Genomic DNA, 20,573 nt, shown 5'->3' with positions numbered 1-20,573 from the left:
CTCAAAGTAAGCCCAGTCACAGCTCTATGCTGCTCAGCTGGTAGGACACCTGCAGTCTCTCAAGCAATACTGCTGAAGGCAGACCCTTGCAGCAGAACAGCCTGAGTGCCACATTTACATGGCCACCTGTGGAACAGAATTCCCTTGGATTTGGGAGATCCTGTATAAATAAATGCCCTTTCTTGGAACACAAACAGTTCATTTCATCAGCATTGTAATACCATTGGCTGCAGACACTTTTCCTTCAAACTCCATTTTCCATTCTATGATTTATTATCTTTTTATCACCTTTTTGTTCAAAGTTCGTATGACAACTAGGACCAGGCCCCCTTCAGAATATTTGGTTTATTGTAGAGATGACATATAATTGGTCTAGTCTAGTGCCTGAGAAGCAAAGGGCCTGGCCCAGCTGACAATCTGGGCTCCCCAGGGAACTGAGAGGCTGCAGAGATGCCTGACCCACGAATCCCTCATGACCCAAGGCAGGAGGTGGGAATTTTGAAGGTCAGGTTGACACTTGGGCAGAGAATTAAGGACTTGATAATGAAAAGTTAAAATGGTTCAATATCCAAGAGCCTTGGTGAGACCTGATGCTTTCACCTAAACACGTGCACCTAAACTCTGCCTGTCTGAAAAGAAGCTGCTGAAGCCTAAGGTATCTCTCTTGTCCAAGCATTTTCTCTCTTCCTTTCCCACAGAAAAGTGCTTCTGTGTCCATCAGTGAGCTCCACAGTGAGCTGGGACAATTCTGCCTGCTGGCTGCTGATAAAACCCAGCCGTGGGTGCTGACATCACATGGCTAATAATAGGTCAGCAGGACAACTCCTGTGGGACTAGGAATAATACAGCTTGGTGCTGACAGGATAAGTGGCAGTATCACTTTTCAAGTGAGATTTATTGACTGCAAGCTCAAGGTGGAGAGGATGCAGCTCATTCATCAGTGACTTTCTTCCACTGTTTAATGAGTGACTGTTTGCTCTGCTGTGTAGGTTGGTTGGGTTTATTTGATTCATATTGTCTTGGACTCTTATAAAATATTGGCATTTCTATTCCTCAGTCCCAGCTGAAGGGTCAATACCATGCTCAATTTGCTGCAAGTTTTACATACATAATCTCTGGTTTAAATTTTAAGGATGGACAGTGGGAAAACACAATGTTTACTTTCTAGCAAGTTCAATATATTTTATTTTCATGTTCTAGTCACAGAAAGATGGCATTAAAAAAATGCCTTTCTGTAAATACCTTAGCACATACTTTCTTATTTGTTATACAGCCAAATTTTGAGATTAAGAGGTAGATAATAAAAAGCACTGACACACCAAAATAGAGAATGCTAATCTGTCTTGACTCTTATGACAATGTAACTAGGCATCTGCAGATCTTCAGAAATCTGGCCATGTGGAAAACACCTTTGGATCCATAGAGCCTATCAAATATTTCTTGGGATGCCCCCCTCTCATTTTTGGTAAATGAAAAATACAGTTCATATGTTTTAGAGGATCTAATGCATTAAGCATTGTAGAAGAATCAAAAAGAAAACAGAGGTTAGGGTGATCTAGCAAAAGATGTTCAGTCACTAATGAAATTCACTGGTCAAAACTAATGGCAATGCTCCTTGGACTTCAAAAAAGCAAATTCAGACCTTGAACTGCAAGTCAAAGAGAATAAAAGAAACTTGTGTGGACAAGACACACATCCAGTGTAACTTAACAGACAGATGCTACCCAGTTATTTCAGTGTGATGCATTTCTGAGGCAGACCCTAGGCTGCACTTACCCAAATGCTCCTTATTTGAGCATGAGTTCAGTTTCATGAACAATTACCAGCTACAAAACAGAGCAGTTTACATCGACCCAGTGGCTTGCATGATATTCCAAAGAAATTCCAAAGAGCCTGGCAGATACCAAACAACTGTAGAGGGCAGGGAGGAAAACATGTACACCATTAGAATTTAAAAGGAGATGAAATAAGCAGAACATAGCTGCAGATAGATTGTTTTTACAAACTCCTTCAGAAAATCTGATGTAAACTCTTTTTAAAAACATACTGCAAGCAATTACATTCTTGGATTTCCTTTAACCTCACTTATGTGAGACTTACAGCCTTGAGTGAGGCCTCTGTGGTTTGAAGGTGATTTGTTGAACTTACATGTATCTGATAGCCCCCAAAAGAGCACTGTAAATTAGTCATGGCTAATTTGGTTATAGCTATGCTTTATCTTTATTTTTGTTATGACATTTTCTCTCTCCCATTTATAGGGAGAAAACGATCTCTCCCACCCCAAAAGTAGTTATTTGTCATTTTAAAGGCTTCTGACAGTTCAAGGAAAGAAGGACCCAAGGACCAAGAGCTGTAGGTGGGAGCACTTCAGGGTACTGAGCCCTTGGACGCGCTCTGCAGGATCAAACCAACCCTTCAGGATCCTCCCAGCTCAGGGTATTCCACAGCAGGAGCCAATGGAAGCCACCCTGTGAGCATCCCCCTGCAACATGGGGGCAGAGCTGTGCTCTCTGCTGAAGGTATTTTCCCTTTTGACCTCCCCAGTAACTATTGCCACCTTGCAGTGGTCCCAGACCTTTCCACTCTTTCTGTCAAGTTTCTGGGTTATGAATTTAAAACACTTCCAAAACCTCTCTTAACATTTTTATACAGCTAAAGATACATATTAAAGACAAATCATTCAACAACTTTTCCACACTCTCTCAAAGAGTCTGCCACCCAAGGGTTCAGTACAACTGGCTTTTATTTACAAAATATCAGAATGTGGGTTTTTCAGATATCTGTCTACATAATCTCCATACAAAGAAGGAATGGATAAAAAGATGAAGAAGTAAAACACTTGTTCAAGGTCTCTTTGAAATGCTGTGTGCCTGATAAATCAGGAGCTCTTCATAAACTTCAATGGACATCAACTTAGGCTTTTAATGTCATTGCCAGAAGATGAAATGAAAGTCAAGGTGTCCTGCCCCCAGTGCAGCTGCAGAGAGTAAGTGGATGGCTCTGCTTTAGATCAGTTTGGAACCCCCAGGCCCTGGACCTCCTTGGCTGGCCCCAGAGACACCACCCAGCCCTGTCTCAGCAGGGTGGGAAGGCAGGCTGGGTACACTGAGCCCAGTGAGGAGTCCGTGCTGGGGGAGAGCAGAGGCACAAGGAGGCCCTGGAACCCCAGCTCCAGGGCATTCCTCCCCTCCATGGGCTCCCAGGGCTGCACTCAGGCTGCTGGACATCCAGCACACAGCCATCAGCCCAGCACCACGGCCTCTCCATTTCACCTGGTCATACTGAACCCCCATGGATGGGAGGATGGACCAGGCGGGTGCCAGTGCCTCTCACCAAACCCCTGCCTCCCTGTGTCAGAGCAGATGGGAGGCAGAGCTCTGCTGCAGAGACACTGGAGAGGCTCTGCTGAGCTCACAGAGCTGCTGTTCTCCCATTTCTCTCCCAACAGAAAGGCTCCTGCAGAGGCAGCCCCTATTCCAGCACCACTGCTGAAGAGGGGGTTTCCAGATCCTGCCTCAGCTGACTGTGTGTGCCTGGTCAGAGTCCTTGTGCCCCTGCCCAGGTAAGCCCCTGTCCATGGAACTCTGCTTCAGTGGCTTTCTGACCCCATCCCAGTGAGCAGTGCATCTGCAGATCTGGGAAATCTTGTGGGCTTAGGGGAAAAAAGCAGCAGCTCATTTTCTCAGTGCCCTTCAACAGGAGCAATCTTGTAGCCACCCACACCTCTCAGATAACTGCCCTTGGCCAGTCATCAAAACCAAAGGCAAGCCTCAGCCACCGGTGATTTCGGTGTAACCTCTGCCTGGGAGGAGCTCAGGGAAGCCCACAAGTTCTCAGACTGCATTAATACTCCCTTCCTGCTTGCTAACAGATATTTTCCTGCCCATCCCACCCCCATGACCACCTTCTCTGGTCTCTGACACAGAAGCAGCAGCTCCACAGCCCAGAACTTAAGGGGCAGAACTTCTCATTTCTCTTTGACTGACACAGCCATCTGCAGCTGAAATACTCTTTCCATGTTCCCAGGTGTTCCTCATTTGAGAAACTTAAGGAGAAGGAAGTGGAATAAGGGATCAGGTGTAAATCTTACTCAGGGGAAAGATAAAAAAGAATTGTGATCATAAACATTTAGAGAGCTCAGTAGCCAGAGATTCTTCTACCTTGTGGATTCTTCTACAATTGGATTGGAAAAAATCAAGTTGCTTGTATGAGTTGAAGAAACAGCACTAAAATCAATCAATGCATGTAAATCAAGACAAAATGAAACTCACTGTTGCTAAAGAAAGCAAAGTTTACCATGACTTGTTAACTGATGGGATCTGATAAAAAAAAAGTAGGAGATTTAGTGGCTGCAAATGAGATCCCTGATCTGTTAGATGTAAAGTGCATCATAGGTTGAAGGCTTGACAGTCCATTTTTCTTCAAGGTTTTGGCAGCTGTTTTACAAACTACTTCATCCTCTCAATACCACAGAAAATCTGGTGCTTCCTGGTAGAGCAGGACAAATGATCACCAGATCAATAGGTACAAATGTACACAATTTTTCCACTTTGGAAGAGAAATCCCCATTTTTTTCTAATTTCTAGTTTCTAGACAGCTGGCCACAGTTCAAGCACCATTTAGTACTTTCTGGCTAGCCTTAGTTAAACACATATTTGTAATTTTCAAAACCTAAACTGTAGTTACAGACTTATGATGGTATCCATTACAGTAGTGCTTTTTTTATTGTTATTACAATTTATTCTCAAAATGTTGGCAGTATTAGGACAATTTGGCAACGTGCAATTTAACTTACCTCACATCCAGAGTCAGGGGTGGTTGTTCTCATCAGGTCCAAGGTCACTCATGGGCTGGTTCAGATAAAGTTGGTTTTGGCTTTGCCTGAGTGGAGGAACCCAAAATCTTTTATCAGCTCTCCCCCCCATCACCTGCACCAGATCTCACTCATGTGAGAACCATCAGCTAATGACAAAACAAAAAACCTTGGGGTTTATATTAACCACCATCTTGGGACTCAACCTGCAAATGTTGCTCTGTGAGCATAGCCAGACCAAGATATCTGTCCCCTATGGTGTGATACACCACAGCTGCTTTCCTTTGATGTCTGTTGGGTTTTACCTTTTTTTCTTTTATATATTCTTGGTTCTTTACACATACATTTGGAGCTCTGTAGGTTATTATTGCATTTGTAGCTTGTTTTCCCAGCCCCTTCCCTAGGCAGGAACACAAAACAAATTCCAGAGCTCCAAGCCCTGGGGGGTACAGGGCCTCCATCCTGTCTTGGTTTTTGCTGGGTACCAAGGCTGAAAACAGCTCTTTGAGACACATTTTCATAAACAAAACACAGCTAGTACCAAGGGGAGGGGTGGAGCTCCAGGAGAAGGGGCTTGGCTTGGGGGGAATTGCATCACCACTTATCCTCCTCATTGGTGCTTTTTATCAATTATGCTAATTTCCTGAAACCTATAAAAATGAATGCACCCCTGTGGGAGTGGACTTTTGTGGACATTCTTCCACAACTGCTCCTGGAGCTCCAATAAACATCCACTCTTATGTTACCTCCTATACTAAAACTATCTTGAGTTTCATTTCCAGGATGAAAAAGGCATCACCTTCCATTTGATTTATTGGTTTTTAATTTAAATGGGGTGACTCACCTTCCATCCAAGTGGTACCAAAGGCAGACTTAGGGATCACACAGACAGTGGCAAAGGGAACTGATGCTTTGTTTCACCTCTGGGAAAGCCCACCTAGCTGGCAAAAGCTGTCCAAAGTGATGAGAGCACCGTGAGGTGATGAGGTGTCAAGAGTGAGACTTGGAGATGAGTTGTCGAGCTCAGATGAATAAGAAAAAGGCAATGTGGGCATGGCATGAACATCTCCATTCCTGCCCAGCACGTGACTACAAACACAAATACAATTTTCCTACACAATGTGGCTTACCACCACAGAATGTTGAAAAGCCATGTGTCAGCATCCCTGTAAAAGGCATTTCTGTAACACTAAATGCAAACTGCTGAAACACAGCAAGAGTGCTGCTAGAGGCTGGGGCTCACAGAAACATCCCTCAGAGCCCACACTCTTGTTTTCTGCCACAGCTGGCACCTGCTATTTTCTGCATTAACATCCTCCCAAATACACCCAGACCACAAACACACATTAAAAAAGTAAAGGCAGCAGGATCACACTGACCATAAAGTTCATCCAGTGCCAACCCCTGCCATGGGCAGGGACACCTTCCACTATCCCAGGCTGCTCCCAGCCCCATCCAGGCTGAACTTGGGCCCTTCCAGGGATGGGACAGCCAGAGCCTCTCACAGCAGCCTGTTCCATGCTTAGTGCCAATAATGACCAAGAGGGTCTGGTTTGAGTGGGAATATGGATATGATGAATTTGCTTACAAAAGCTGTATCGTATCATTTTCCTGGGAATCAGAAACCATGGCATACTTTGGAGTATTTCCCATCTGACCTTCTTTATTTCCTCATATCTTAACAAACTGAAACATGAAGTTATTTCTTTTCTGTTCTGTTATAAAAAAGATACAGTATTTTGATGCCTAGAAAATACATTAAACATTCATTTATTGGTGAGATTTTCATTATATAATTACATATGCCTTAGTTTGGTGCATAGGAAATGTACAGTTTAACATGCTAATTTTATTACCAATTTTAAAAAGGCATGGAGCTTTGTAACAGACAGGAGATAAGGTATTGCTGAGTACTGGTGAGATTGGAATTGAAGCAATATGCTGTGTTCCTGTAACAGATTAATTTCAATTAGAGGTACTTGTTCAATTAGAATCAAACAATCTTACAATCAAATAATAAGTACCAAATAAAAAGGAGTATTTTTTTAACACGTGCAATAGCTTGTTAGTCCATAAGTATTTCTAATTCCTTTTGCACTTCCTCTGGTGGCTGCAGCTGAATGGCACTTCTTAAATATCCAGGCTGAACTTTTCAGGAATAATTAGAAGTTCTGGGGACCCATTCAGAGGGCCCAAACCTATTTATCCCTCTCTGACAATCCTCTTCAAGGTAGTTAATTAGAGGTGAAATTATTAATCCTTATCCAACTTCTTCCATCCAAAGACACCGTATACTCATCCCAATGAACTCTGACATCTGTTTTGTTACACAGCCTCTCACCCAGGTTATCTGGCCAAGGAGCCAGTTGAGATCTGTCCAAACCTTTAGAAAAGTTTTAAATTTCACCAGGCAGCTGAGCAGTTTTACACACTACATATTTATACAAACAACTACATCAGGCTCACTTAATTTGCTCAGCCCTATGTCTAATCAACATAATACCTTGTTATTTGTCTTAAACTATAAACCAAATATTTAAAAACAAAACAAAACAAAACAAAAAGAACACTATTTGGTTTTAAAAACAAGAATATGACATAATAGCTTGTGGTAATGTTTCAGGCTGGAGCACTTGCTGTGGGTGTCCCTCAGAACCAGTACTCGGACACGAAGATGTGGACGTTGACGATGTTGCGGTGGGACACCACCCCGCCCATGACATAGTTCATCTCCAGCTTCAGGATGGCATGGAAAGGTCCAATGATGGGCCTCACCTGGCGAACTACACCTGTTGGGACAGAAATGGGTGTTGCCTTGTCGTTTCAGGGTTTACCTCAGAACCTCGGGTCCCTCCCATGATAATTCCCTCCCAGGTGTGTCAATCTCCTCTCCTTTCCCCACCCTGACCCCTCCCAGCACTGTCAATCCTGGAATTCCAGAAGGGCATTGAGTGATTGGCAGATTCAAAGGATCCCTCTACCCCTAAGGGCACACTGGGCCATCCAGGTGTCCTTTGTCCCTTGAGACCTCCTCCTATGTACCTGGTTGGTGGCTTCCTACCCTTTCCCTCTCCCCCAGGTAAAAGGGTGAGCAAACCACACGGTCAGGGAGTTCTGTTGGAGCTGTTACTGGATTTGGAGTCCAGTGGGCCGGGAATAAAAGCTCTGGATGGAAACCCTCCATCAGAACAAACTCCTTTCCTTCACCATCGCTTTAAAGCTTCTCTGCCAGAGGGAAACCTGAGGAGCAGACCCTGTTATGGGGGAAAGCTCCATCCCACAGCCACCAGAGCTCCTGCATGCCTGGACTTCCCTCCACATGCCCAGCTGCAGCATCCAGCTAGCCAAAAGGTGTCTGTGGGGTGAAAACACCACAGCTGCCACTGTTTGGTTCAGCAGCAAGGGCCAGACAAGCACAGGCACATCCCGTCCAGCTATATTGGTAATATTCCAAAAAATGAGATATTCCAATAAATGGGTTGCTGAGATTAGCAGATCTAACAAAGTCTGGAGGATCTACACCACTCTTGGTGTCCAGTATAGCCCAGGGAGAGGTTATTTTATCTACTGGGTTTGTAAATAGCTTGCAAGAAAGCTTGCAAAAGAAGGATAAAATACAACTTTTGAGTCAAAATATCTGGAGGATCTATAATGAGCACCCAAGTGTTGCAAATGGTGAAACTCTCCTATATATTCTGAAATCAGTATTTTTACCTTTTATTTGGAGACATAAATTCAGTAAGCATGCTGTGACACTGCTTTTACACAGGGCAGAAGGAGATTTCCCTGGGTAACCCAGAACACACATTGCTCAGAGGAGTCACACCTGGGAATGCCATGCAATTCCTGGTGTCGTATGAAAAACCCCATTTCATTTGGAACAGTAGAAACTATCTGTATTGCATCCCTGTGAATATCAGATGACACCAATCTGCAAACCATTCGTGTGCTGAGTCATGGATGGAGAGCCCCACTGGACACAACAGGAACAAGGTGTAATGGGGAAAGGGGGCTATCTCTGCATCTGCTCCCATGTCATCCTCAGATCAATGGTGGCCATTCCTTTGCCAGCTTTGGGGTTTGATCAGTGAGGTGGTGTGAGAGTCCCCAGGATGAGGTGAGAGATGAAAATTTGACTACAAGCTCTCAGAAGGCTGATTTATTATTTTATGATATTGCATTATATTAAAAGAAATGATATACTAAAAGTATACTAAAGAAAGAGCAAGGAGACAAGCAGAAGGCTAGAAAAGAATGAAAATAAAACCCCATGACTGACTAGAGTCCTGACACAGCTGGACTGGGATTGGTCATTAAATTAAAACAATTCACATGCTGGGTAAACAATTCTCCCAATCACATTCCAAAGCAGCAAAACAGGGAGAAGCTGAAGTTTCCCAGCTTCCCAGGAGAAAAAATCCTGGCAAAGGGATTTTTCATAAAATATCACAGTGACAGATAAGGAAGGAAGCAGTAAGGGAGAATTAAGCTGTGTCTTCCAGGCCTCCAGTCCTGTGACTGGTTTGCCATGGAGGAGCCCCAGTGATGGAGTCTGCTGGGGTCCTCAGAGGGTGGCAGGGCAGGGCTTGTCCCCCTCCCCAGCCAGGCAGCTGGGCAGGCCAGGGGCAGCCAGGTTCAGCTGGGAGCCACATCACAGCCTGGCTCCTGGATGAGCTGGGCCAAAGTCAAACTGAGGAGGCAACGAGTGGGGCAAGAACAAGCAAACCCTTGGCTGTGCTGCAGCCAGACCAGCCCTCCTCCTGCACTGCTCAGGCAGGGACTGAAGCTGACATTGGGCTCCTGGGCTCTGGGTAGGCTGTGGGAGAGTGTCACCCTGGTTTTTTAAGTTTTTCTAAGCCTTCTGATATTTAAATTCTTATAATGAACCTTCTCACACACTTTATGTAAATAACTTATTGTTTTGCATTCTTTCATGGAGGAAAAGAAATTTATTGGACTGTTGGTTTGTCCAGTGTCACTGGAGAGGTGGCACTGTCACCCTCCAACCCACTGTCACTTTTGGAAATCTATAAATGTTGGAGTCAGATATTAAACACCCTCTTTTTTGCCTTAGAAAGCTGCATGTCATTTTATTTCATGTCCTATAGTGACAGGAGAGGACCCTGGGGAGGCACATCTGGGTCCCAAGGGGTTGTCTGTGCCTTGATGAAATGTGGCTACACAGAACAGTGATGCAGCTTCAGACCTACAAAGCAAAGTCAACACAAGCTTTGCCATTGATTCCAAAGGCTCCAGATCAGGTTCTAAACATATTCTCACTTCTTGTTTATTTTCTAGGCCTGGTGTTACAGAGTAGGCAGCTACCAAAGTGCTCTCAGCTGAAAATTATGTCCCCAGATGTCAAAATCACATGAAGTCAGGTCAGCCAGCAGGCACAGGGAGTCTGCTGGGGACCCCCCCTCCACAGACACCTCCTTCTGACAGCAGGCTGCTCTGACAGGCAGTTTGATTCAGAAGGAAATGCACAGTGAAGGGAAGGATGGTTTGAGATGTACTCCTCCTGCATGCTGGGGGTTATAACAGAGTCCCATCTGAGCTCCTACAGCTGCTCCCTACCAACACTCTGGCCTGAGATCTGATGGGAGACATAAATGTTTGCTTATGCAGCCTGTCAGCACCTTTTCCTAAGGCAGTGATGACATTATAGCTCTGTCCTGTTCAAACACTAACTAATATCTTCAGCATGCAGTGAAACTGCAAACTTCTCACCACAGTCACTCTGCCTGCCATATTTGATGAATACACTTCTTAAGCATCCTGCCCCCTACAATCTATATGCATGCATATATATACTTATATTTTATTTTTTAATTTTCTTTAGCTTTCTTGGCTATTCTCCTGTACGTTATAAAAAAGACTGGGCTTGGCAGATGATGTATTGAAACAGAAAAACCTTGCTAAAATTGTCCTCCCTTTAGGGTAGCATTTAAAGCATTTTACTAACAACACACCACATTATTGCAGGCACTGCTCTAAGTGAGAACCGTGGAAATGCACAGCATTGAAATCACTCAGTGCTGGCAATCTTAACCAACCCCAGGAGCAGCTCCTGCAGTCACCACCAAGCCCTAGAGAGCAAAGGCTGCTGGTTTGGTTTAGCAATCCTGCTACTGCATTCTACACTTTCTGCACCACTCCACTGGTTTAGTCTGCTCTAGAGGTGGGATTGCAAATGGTGTTTTCTCTGCTGTGCTATGGCTCAGTATGGCAAACATTCCCACATCACTGATGCAGCATTCAAAGCCATTAGGAACAGTATCATTCATGTTGAGATGCACCCTGCTAGCAGGCAGGGAAAAAGGTGCAGTGGGCCAACACTGCAGGCCATGTGGCAGTGCCTTTTCACACAGTTCTCCTGCTGCAGTTTTAAAATCCAGCTGGTAAAATGGCTTGAGAGCTAAATTCCACACATGCTGACAGCTATACTGAAGGAAGAAATTGAGGGAATGTAGAAAGAAACAATAGTTATTTCCACAGTTATAGACCATAGTTAACTAGATCATAGTTAACTAGACATAGTTATTTCCACAGTTTGTTGTGCCAGTGTTCTAGATGGTCCTGAAATCACCACCACTGCAGGAACTATTTCCCTTCTATCCCATTAAATGAATGAGGATGAAACAGGATGATACAGCATATGTGTGAGGATGCATTCATTCTGAATAGGTAGAATAAAAAAAAAAAAAAAAAAAAAAAGAGGAGAAACCCTTGAGATGTTCTTCTGGACAAAATCATATGAGAGGTTTGCTGCTCTTCACTCCTTGAGAGCTTTGCATTTTTGTTTTGTGACAAGTGCTAAAATGGAAAACCTGATTGTTTTTCTTCACCAAACTCAAGGACAAACACAGGTGGAAACCAAGCAAGATGCTTTCTGTGTCTGGTCCTCTCCTGGCTCAAACCTTTCACATCACCTACAAGGGAGGCACAGCTCGGCCAGGCCCAAACAAGGACAGCAGTGCCTTGGGCTGACTCAAACAAAAGACCAAAAAAAAAAATATCTTGAGATCTAGGCCTGGTCCATGTACTTCACATCCATGGCTCAACAAATCAGTCAACATCTCAAAAGCATTTAGCCCAGGACAGATTTGAAGAAGCCACATGTAATAACTCTGGGTGTTTTGAAGTTCCATAGATTTGTGAGACACTGCAACATTTGCATAAACATGCTGGTTCACTCTCCCTTTGGCAAACTCATGGCTCCAGATTTGGGGTCTGGCAGCTGTCAGAGTTTATAGCTGAACACTAAGTACAAAACCATACCTTACAGTAACAGGAAGGTTACGATTTTTAAATGCACTGAGAAGTCAGGAAATGTAAAAATTAAGCAGCTACTTTTTGATCTCTTTTTCACCCATCCAAATCCAAAGAAGCTGGATGGAGCCACTCAGATTTGCCATGGGACTCAGTCCTGGAGCACTGCAGCAGTGCCCACTGTGCTGTGGGTCACTCTCTGCAGGATGTCAGGAGCACCAGAGGGGCTGCTCAGCAAATTCCTTGAAAACAGAGGGCTCTCACATACCACCTTTTGGTCCTCTCAAGGACCACAGCTACAGGCTCTACAGCTGGCAAAGAAGGTGAGTTCATTAAAGCAAGGTCACAGCAATTCCTTTCCAGCAATATTAAACTTCAGCTAGGTTAGCACAGAAGAAAAAGAAGAAGAAAAAGACGAAGAAGCCAATGACAAAGAAGAAAAAGAAGAAGAAGAAGAAGAAGAAGAAGACAAAGAAGGAGAAGAAGAAGAAGAAAAAGAAGAAGAAGAAGAAGAAGAAGAAGATGAAGAAGGAGAAGGAGAAGAAGAAGAAGAAGAAGAAGAAGAAGAAGAAGAAGAAGAAGAAGAAGAAGAAGGAAAAAGAGAAAAAGAAAAAAGAAAGAAAAAGAAAAAGAAAAAGAAAAAAAGAAAAAGAAAAAGAAAAAGAAAAAGAAAAAGAAAAAGAAAAAGAAAAAGAAAAAGAAAAAGAAAAAGAAAAAGAAAAAGAAAAAGAAAAAGAAAAAGAAAAAGAAAAAAAAAAGAAAAAGAAAAAGGAACAAGGTGAATCCTTGATCATAAATGGAGATTCTCTCTGCTAAAGCCAATGTGTCAGGCAACCTCAAGCACCTGTGTTGTCTTGCCTGCAGGCACATGGACCAGTGTTGGTACTCTCCATCCAGTCTGATGAGCTGCTGGTTCATCATCTGTGACCCAAACACAGACTCAATCTGCAGAGAATGCCATGAGTCACAGGCCAGGCAGAATGCCTTCCATGAGCTCACCTGTGCTTGGATTTGCTGCTTTGTTAACATGTCCCAAATCTGTTTGGGTATCTTCATTATTTGTTTACCTCCTTTTAAAAAACAGTGATAAGATTTCTTTCTCTTGCACACTTTACCCTTATTGTGAACAGGATCTATGGCAATCCTCTCCACCTGCTGATCTGTGAAAATGAACAGCCTCAGAGTGAGAGGCAGCAAGTTTTTGGATGTCACAGAAATGGTCTGAACCACGGGCCAGCTCCTAAAGCTCTCTAACTAAAACATTGAGCTGCTCTCCTCTCCCGTTTTTTACTTCATGTTTTGTATTTTCATTTTTTTGTAATTTAATTTTTTCTAAGGTAAAGCATGCCACCATGTGTAGTGAGGACAATAACCTAAAAAATATATAGTACATATTTTTAAATAAGAGCAATGACAACAGCCAATAATCTGTCACTGACTTACAGAAGCTTTGCTTATCAAAGAAGATGGGATAATAAGACAGCAAGGATAATATTGTTAATATTCCTAAGCCTTTCAGCAGCATTTCTAGTATTTTAATCTGAGAGAATCATATAATTGTTTAGATTGGAAAAGGCCTCTAAGATCAAGTCCAACCATTAATTCAGCACTGCCAAGGCCATCACTAACCGATGTCCCCAAATGTCACATCCACACATTGGTTAAATCCTTCCAGGGTTGGTGCCTCAACCACTTCCCTGAGCAGCCTGTCCAGATGCTTGACAACCCTTTTACTGAAGGAATTTTCCCTAACAGGGAATTTAATCTAAACCTCCTCTGGCACTACTTTAGGCTGTTTGCCTTTGCCCTTGTTCCCTGGGAGCAGAGCCTGACCCTCCCCTGGCTGCACCCTGCTGTCAGGGAGTGTGGACAGTGAGAAGTTACCCCTGAACCTTTCCTCCAGGCTCAGCTCCCACAGCTCCCTCAGCTGCTCCTTGTTCTCTAGATGCCACAGGTACTCCTTGGGTTTTCTGTCCCTCTTTAGGATATCATTTCATTTCTCTGCTCTGAAATATGTGAGATCCTCACCTCTGTGTTTGGTTTCTGCTTGTACTTCTGCATTAGGCAGTGGATTTGCTAAGAAGCTCCATTTTCAGCTGAGGAGAAGAGCTGCTGTTTTGTTTCCACATTAACCCATTCTGGCTGGCAGGTCCCTGCCTTGTCATGCACTCACATCTTGCCTCCAGACTCCTAATTCTGGTTTCTATGCTAGCTCCTTAAAATACTCCTGTTTAAAAGAACCTTTCTTCCTCTTTTTTCACTGCTATCCACAAAATCTGCTGCAATTACACTCCCAGGGGATCTGGGTCATGGTGTTCCTCACACTGCATTTGCATTTCCTCTAAAGAAAGTTCCTCTAGGAGGGATCACCATAGTGTGCAAAAAACAAAGCAGAAACAAGCAGCTTATTTTCATACTGCCAGAAGAAATGACTGGTTTGCATTGGTAGAGAGGTTGCAATATTTTAGATTTTATGGTTCAGAGGTGAAGCTCAGAGGATTTTCCACAGGGATTGATTCTTGAATCTAGTCAAATATTTAAATCTGTATCATCATTAGGAGCACAGAACAGACATAAATTGCACCCATTCCTCAAAAAGAGAGCTTCAGAGATCCTAAATTTTTAAGGATCCCCCAAATCAAGCAGAGGAATGTTAGTGGAGCAGGCAAAGAATCAGAGGCTGACAGTGGGGCTGTGTCTGGTGACTGCTGGAGGAGGGGATGTGCTGCAGTAAACTCCTCTTGCCTTGCCTGCATATGCAGGCATTTGTATTTGTGCATATATAAACAATCCCAGCTACTGCCAAATCAAAACTTGTTCTTCCAAATAACCTGTGGGCAACGCTCAGGGAAATACAATAAACTGTTATCAAAACTGGGATCAATTCCCTCAACCACATTTCAAGCTTTGTGTTAAGTAACAAGCACAAAGCTCTTCGTCCTCTTGCCCCCTTCCCATCACTTCCCCCATGGGCTTACAGCTATATTGTTTTCTCCTCACCACATACCAAAGGACAGTAAAAACCACCTTTTTCATTCCTTTTGTGCTCACAGCAAGCACACAATGTCCTTTCTGTGACTCTTCTCAGGAGGCAAGTTAACAGAGAGATGTCTGGTTGGTTACTGTTGGGGTAATCCAGCAGTATTACCCCATTTTCACTAGTGCTACACTTCACCCTTGACATTACAGGCAAGTACTACTTTAGCAACTTTTTCTGGGAACAAACAATCAATTTAAGATAATTTGGTTTGGATTTTTTTATTGTTTAGTTGTATGATCTGTGGTCAGCTGAAAACTGGCCATGAACTGAATAAATGTGGGATGTATGATAAGGAGTTACTGAGAAAGCATGAAATGATGAAAAGAAGAAAATCCACTTTTCTGAATCATTAATCTATAGTTAACTTATTCATGAGATCCTAAATAGAACAAGATGCATATTTTTATTAATTCTAAGACCTATTTTAAATTAAACACTCTGTAAAAATGATGTAAAATAATAAGAATGGGATATATATTTGCAATACCAGAGGCAGTCAAACAAATGCCATGGTTTCATGGAGAATGTGGTGGTGGTGCTGAGTTGATGGTTGGACTTGAGCTTAAAGATCTTTTCCAACTTTTATGATTCTGTGATGCTACAAAGTCTGATCACAGCTCATTGTTTGCTTTTCCTTCAAAGCAAGCACATGCTATTCAGGCTATTTTGGGGTTGTAGTGGCCATGCACAATTAAAATTAACTTCCATGAATTGGAAACTAATACTGGTAGCAACATGTGAATGTCTAGTCCTCATTAGATCAATAAAATCCCATGTGAGATCAAGCATGTCTGGTTTTCCCCCTCCATTTCCCAGTGCCTGGGCTATGGCAGGCCTGACTGTGAGGGAAAGCTTAAAAAGCTTTATCCTGAAATAGAATCACAGAACCATAGAGTGGGTTGGGTTGGGTTGGAGGGGATCTTAAAGTACATTCAGTTCCTTCCCCTGCCATGGGCAGGGACACCTTCCACTATCCCAGACTGCTCCAAGCCCCATCCAGCCTGGCCTTGGGCACTTCCAGGGATGGGGCAGCCACAGCTGCTCTGGGTACCCTGTGCCAGGGCTCACCAGCCTCACAGGGAAGAATTTTTTCTGTGTATCCAGCCTAAATTTCTTCTCTTTCACTTTTAAACCATTGTGAACCCATTGAAAATTTCTCCCTTTGAAAAGAAGCACAGGAAGGATTGTCAAGAGGATGTGCTGTCACATGGTGAGAGGGTGCTGTCTATTGCCAGATGGAACTTCTGGGATGAGCTGCTTGTGACACCTACATGACAGAGATTTCAATGACAAGAAAAAAAATCCCACCTTATAATTTTTCCACCAGCTATTTTCCTTGTGATTTAAATGGATATTTGGAACATGAAGTGATCAATTGGGAAAAAATCAAGTGTGAGAAGATGTGATGGGAGCTGTGGAGCTGGAACCTAAACTCAGCTGAAACTCAAGTAATTCATTTGCCTTTATATTAAATTCCAAATAATCTCAGGCTATGTCCTGAAGTCCTACATTTGGCTGTTCCTGGGCCTCTGTTTCCCCACAAAAAATACTCTGGTCCTTTTTACAGCCTTGTCAGAAGTGAATAGTCCTAACTACCACAACACAACAGTAACTACCACTTTCTAAGAAATGGATCTTTGGGGATCACAGAGGAGCTTGTTCCTCCTGAAACCTACAGCCATTGTGTTGCTGTTAAAGACAAAGAGCCCAAAACTCTGGCACAATGGTAGTAATGTGTGAACAACTTTTTGAAGGGGAAAAGCTTGTTTATGAGTTTCACTTAAGCAACACAAGACCAATCTCCTCATGTTAATGTGAGATCCTGGACTATAACTTTATTTTCTTTTCTTGTGAAGGCTTTTTTCTTTATACTGCAGGCCAAGGTTTACAGAATTAAGAGTAAACATCTCTACTGCAGCAGAGTTACTTAGGAGTGTTGTCATAGTTTCAGAAGAGATGTTCAGGCACTTAGGGAATTTAGGATTAGGGAAATGATCATGGCAGAGATTATTATAAAAGGTAAATTGATAGTATCATTCCAGAAATGAGCAAGAGGAAAATAAACCCAGACATGAATTAATGCTTCTTTGGATCAAATCATAGGAGTTGCAGGTTAGGCTTGAACACCAAGCTCTCTCAGTCTTCAACATGTAAATACATATCTATAGTGTGAAGCTAAAACCACATAGCCAATTTTTGGCTTTTCAGACCTTAACTCACAAGAAGTCAGGGTAAGATTTGTAATTTCTTATTCAGTATTAATTACAAATATACAGAGTTTATCAGTAGGGTTGAAAAATAATTTACATCCTGGTCACAAACAGAAAATACATGTTTTAGGCTATTTTAGCAATTTTTTTGTTCTGTAAAAAGCATTATGTTAAAGTTTAATTAAATTCTTTTCCTAAAGGCTTCTATTTATTACACAAAAGGCTGTGCCAGAGTAATTGTTAGCAGTGCATAAATTGCTCTGCCAACACAGTTCCTGGAGTACTCACTGACCTGTACTATGCCAGGGAAGTCAATCAACTCCTAATTGCCTAATGGGTTCTACTATTGCAAATGCAGAGCTCAAACACTGCACATCAGGGAATGTTGTCCTGCTCCTGGAAGAGTGAGAGCTGCCTCTGCTGGGCCTCCCAAGGCTCCTGTCAGTCTGCTGCTCCAGCCTGTCAAGGTCCCCCTGGCTGGCAGCACAACTCTGGTTCCTCATCTCTGTCCAGGTGCCCTCTGACCACTGGCCAGGCCCTTGATGAAGAAAGTGACCCCAAAATCGACCCTCAGATGCACCACTGGTGGCTGGCAGTGAGCTGTGCTGCTGATCCCAAGCCTACCAGCCTGGGGTTCAGCCTTTTTCCAATCTATCTCACTGCCCACTTATCCAGCCTACATTTCCTTGGGTGAGGGTATGAAGGGAGATGGTGTTGAAAGCCCTACTGAAGTCCAGATGAGCAACATCCACTCCTCTCATTAATCCAGCCATCTTCTTGTAGAAGGATGTCAGGGAGGTCAGGCATGATTTTCCTTTCATAAATCCTTGCTGACTGCTTCCAGTGACCTCGTGGTCCTTATGATGTTTGGAAATGGTTTCCAGGTGGATTTGCTCCATCACCTTCCCTGAGAGGCTGATCAGCCTGTACTTCCCTAGATCCTTTCTGGCCTTCCTGAAGATTGCAGTGACATTTACCTTTTTCTATGGGAGCTTTTGATCACCACAATCTTTTAAAGATACTTGAGAGTGCTTTACAATGACACTGGCCAGTTCCCTCAGCACCCATGGACTTGGTTATTCCCAGTTCAAATGTTTTCAAACCTGAACCTCCTCCACTGTGGGTGAGTATTTCCTGCCCCATGTCTTCCTCTTGCTCTGAGAGCCCCAGGATTTCTGAAGGCCAGTCTTACCAGTAAAGAATGAGGCAAAGAAGGTATTGAATTCTTCAGCTCTCTCCATGTCTTTTGTCACCAGTTCTCCTGCCCTATCCTGCCACCACAGGCAGCCTCACAGGCATCATTTTCCTCCACTCCTCTGCAGTTCATGACTGTGCCTAAAGGAACAATCTAGCTGTCAAACTGCAGGCATTTCCCAGACCACCAGATTTCTGTCTGCTGACTTCAGAAAGTTAATTTATACTTGAGAGTCCTCCATCTCTCAAAAGCAGAATAGTTTTTTTTCATTTTCTTTTTTTCTTTTGTGTGTCTGTGAAAGCTTTCTATATTTCTCTCCATTATTTGTCACAATAACAATGTGGCTCCTGCTATGTGGTGCTCTATAGTTTCTGATATAATATGTTTTATTAATAAGTGGCTGTTCTTTGTAAAATGAAATATTCCTTGGTAATCATCACTTCAGGCATCAAATCATATACAGAAAAATAGCTCTGAAGATATCATTAATCCTTAAGATGCCACACCTGACAAACATAGCTAAGTGAAAGGATTCAGAAAACTCATTAATCAAAATACAAGTACCAGAATAGATTTCCTCTTGCTTTGAAGTATATTGCCCTCATAACATTGTGAATAAGACCTTCATTCTAGTTTGGTGGTGAAAACTTCACAAAATAAAAGTTGTGGAGAATCAAGTTAGAGCTGGATGTTAGCAAGGTTTCCATGCTGGTGGAGAACTGCTTCACAGGAATGTGGCTGGCTATACAAATCTTTGCTGAAGTACCTGGGGACAAGATTTTCAAAAACATACTTTTCAAACATGAACATCCCAGGTCTTTATTTTGTTAAAAGGCCTCTTTTTCAACTGTTGAGCAACCAAGTGCTTATAAAATACTTCAGGAGTCTGTTTGGCCACATAAAATTCACTTTTATAAGGAATATGACACTCAGGGTAATTTCACTCTTGGTTTAAGCTGATCAAAAATAGTGCTCCTGTTATATCCTCCACCCCTTTCCTTGGATGAACACCTGGGAGAACCAAAACCACAGCCTGCCACACAAGCACTCCTCTGACCACAGGGTGGAGTGTGTGCTCAGAGGTGGGCAGGAGAAGGGGATTCCCCTTTGGAGCACCAACAGAGCTCCATAACACTGAACACAACATTCTCCTGCTGGGAATAGAAAGCAGCAGTGATTTGGGCACTGTCACAGTGAGAACTGCACTGGTGGCATGAACAGGGCTCCTAATGCCCCAGGCTGCTGGTGCTGTGCTGCCTGCAGTGGCACATCACCCTGGGAGATAAAAATAATAAATGTGCATGTGTGTGTATCCCTGAAGTTCTACAACCATTGTCCAAGAGTACAGCTCAAGGCAGTACTGGATGCTTCTCTGAGAAGTGTCAAAGAGGACCAGGGGCATGTCAAGACACCCCTCAGAAAAACAGGGTAACCAGGTGGGCCATGCCTGGGACAACAGCCACCACCTCTGGCTCACATCCCTCCCCTGGGCAGAAGATCTGTGGCCACCAGAGTAATTTCTAAGCCATGTAAAGGCAAAGCTCTCTTTTAAAAACTCCTTAAATGATTATCTAAAACTCCCCAGGTACTCACAGCCTTTGGAATTTCCACCCAGGGTACGAGTGTTAGTTGAAGTTTACCCAAAACTGAATCCTCTTCTCTTTTCCCTTTTGTTTCAACTCCAAAGAAAAAAAATGAAATTACAGTACAGGAATTACACTTCAGCATGGGAAAAGGATATTTCTGCATTATTCAACAGATCAGAAATTGAGGATTCAATTTATTAAGATTTCAACAATTCCATGAAGATTAATTTCATTAACACTTGGGCTTCTGTAGAAATCTTTGATTGCTGAAATGCATCAAATAAAGAGACCATAAAGAGGTGTCATCACATTAACACATTTTTTGGCCAGAAACAAATGGTGAATATTTTCAAAGCTATTATCTGTCATGTTGGATCATATGGAGCCTTGGTATAATGAAAGACTTTTTTAAAAATATCTTTGATTTTACTGAGGTTTGGCTAGTTTACAAATACTG

The 20,573-nt window shown here is 42.9% G+C and overlaps 1 protein-coding gene across 2 annotated transcripts in view; it reads right to left on the bottom strand.

Moving 5' to 3' along the window:
- Nucleotides 1-6,567: 6,567 nt before the first annotated feature.
- FBLN1 (fibulin 1) overlaps nt 6,568-20,573 on the bottom strand; it is a 79,016-nt gene continuing 65,010 nt past the window's right edge. For both annotated transcript variants that reach the window (XM_059845741.1, XM_059845742.1), the window contains exon 17: nt 6,568-7,602. In XM_059845741.1, coding sequence (XP_059701724.1) covers nt 7,463-7,602 — 140 coding nt within the window. In that variant the 3' untranslated portion in view covers nt 6,568-7,462. The remainder of the gene's footprint in view (nt 7,603-20,573) is intronic.

Source organism: Haemorhous mexicanus, chromosome 5, assembly GCF_027477595.1.
Source record: "Haemorhous mexicanus isolate bHaeMex1 chromosome 5, bHaeMex1.pri, whole genome shotgun sequence".
NCBI classification, from domain to species: domain Eukaryota; kingdom Metazoa; phylum Chordata; class Aves; order Passeriformes; family Fringillidae; genus Haemorhous; species Haemorhous mexicanus.
Note: the sequence above shows the minus strand (reverse complement) of the source record. Positions and strands in the feature narration are given on the sequence as shown.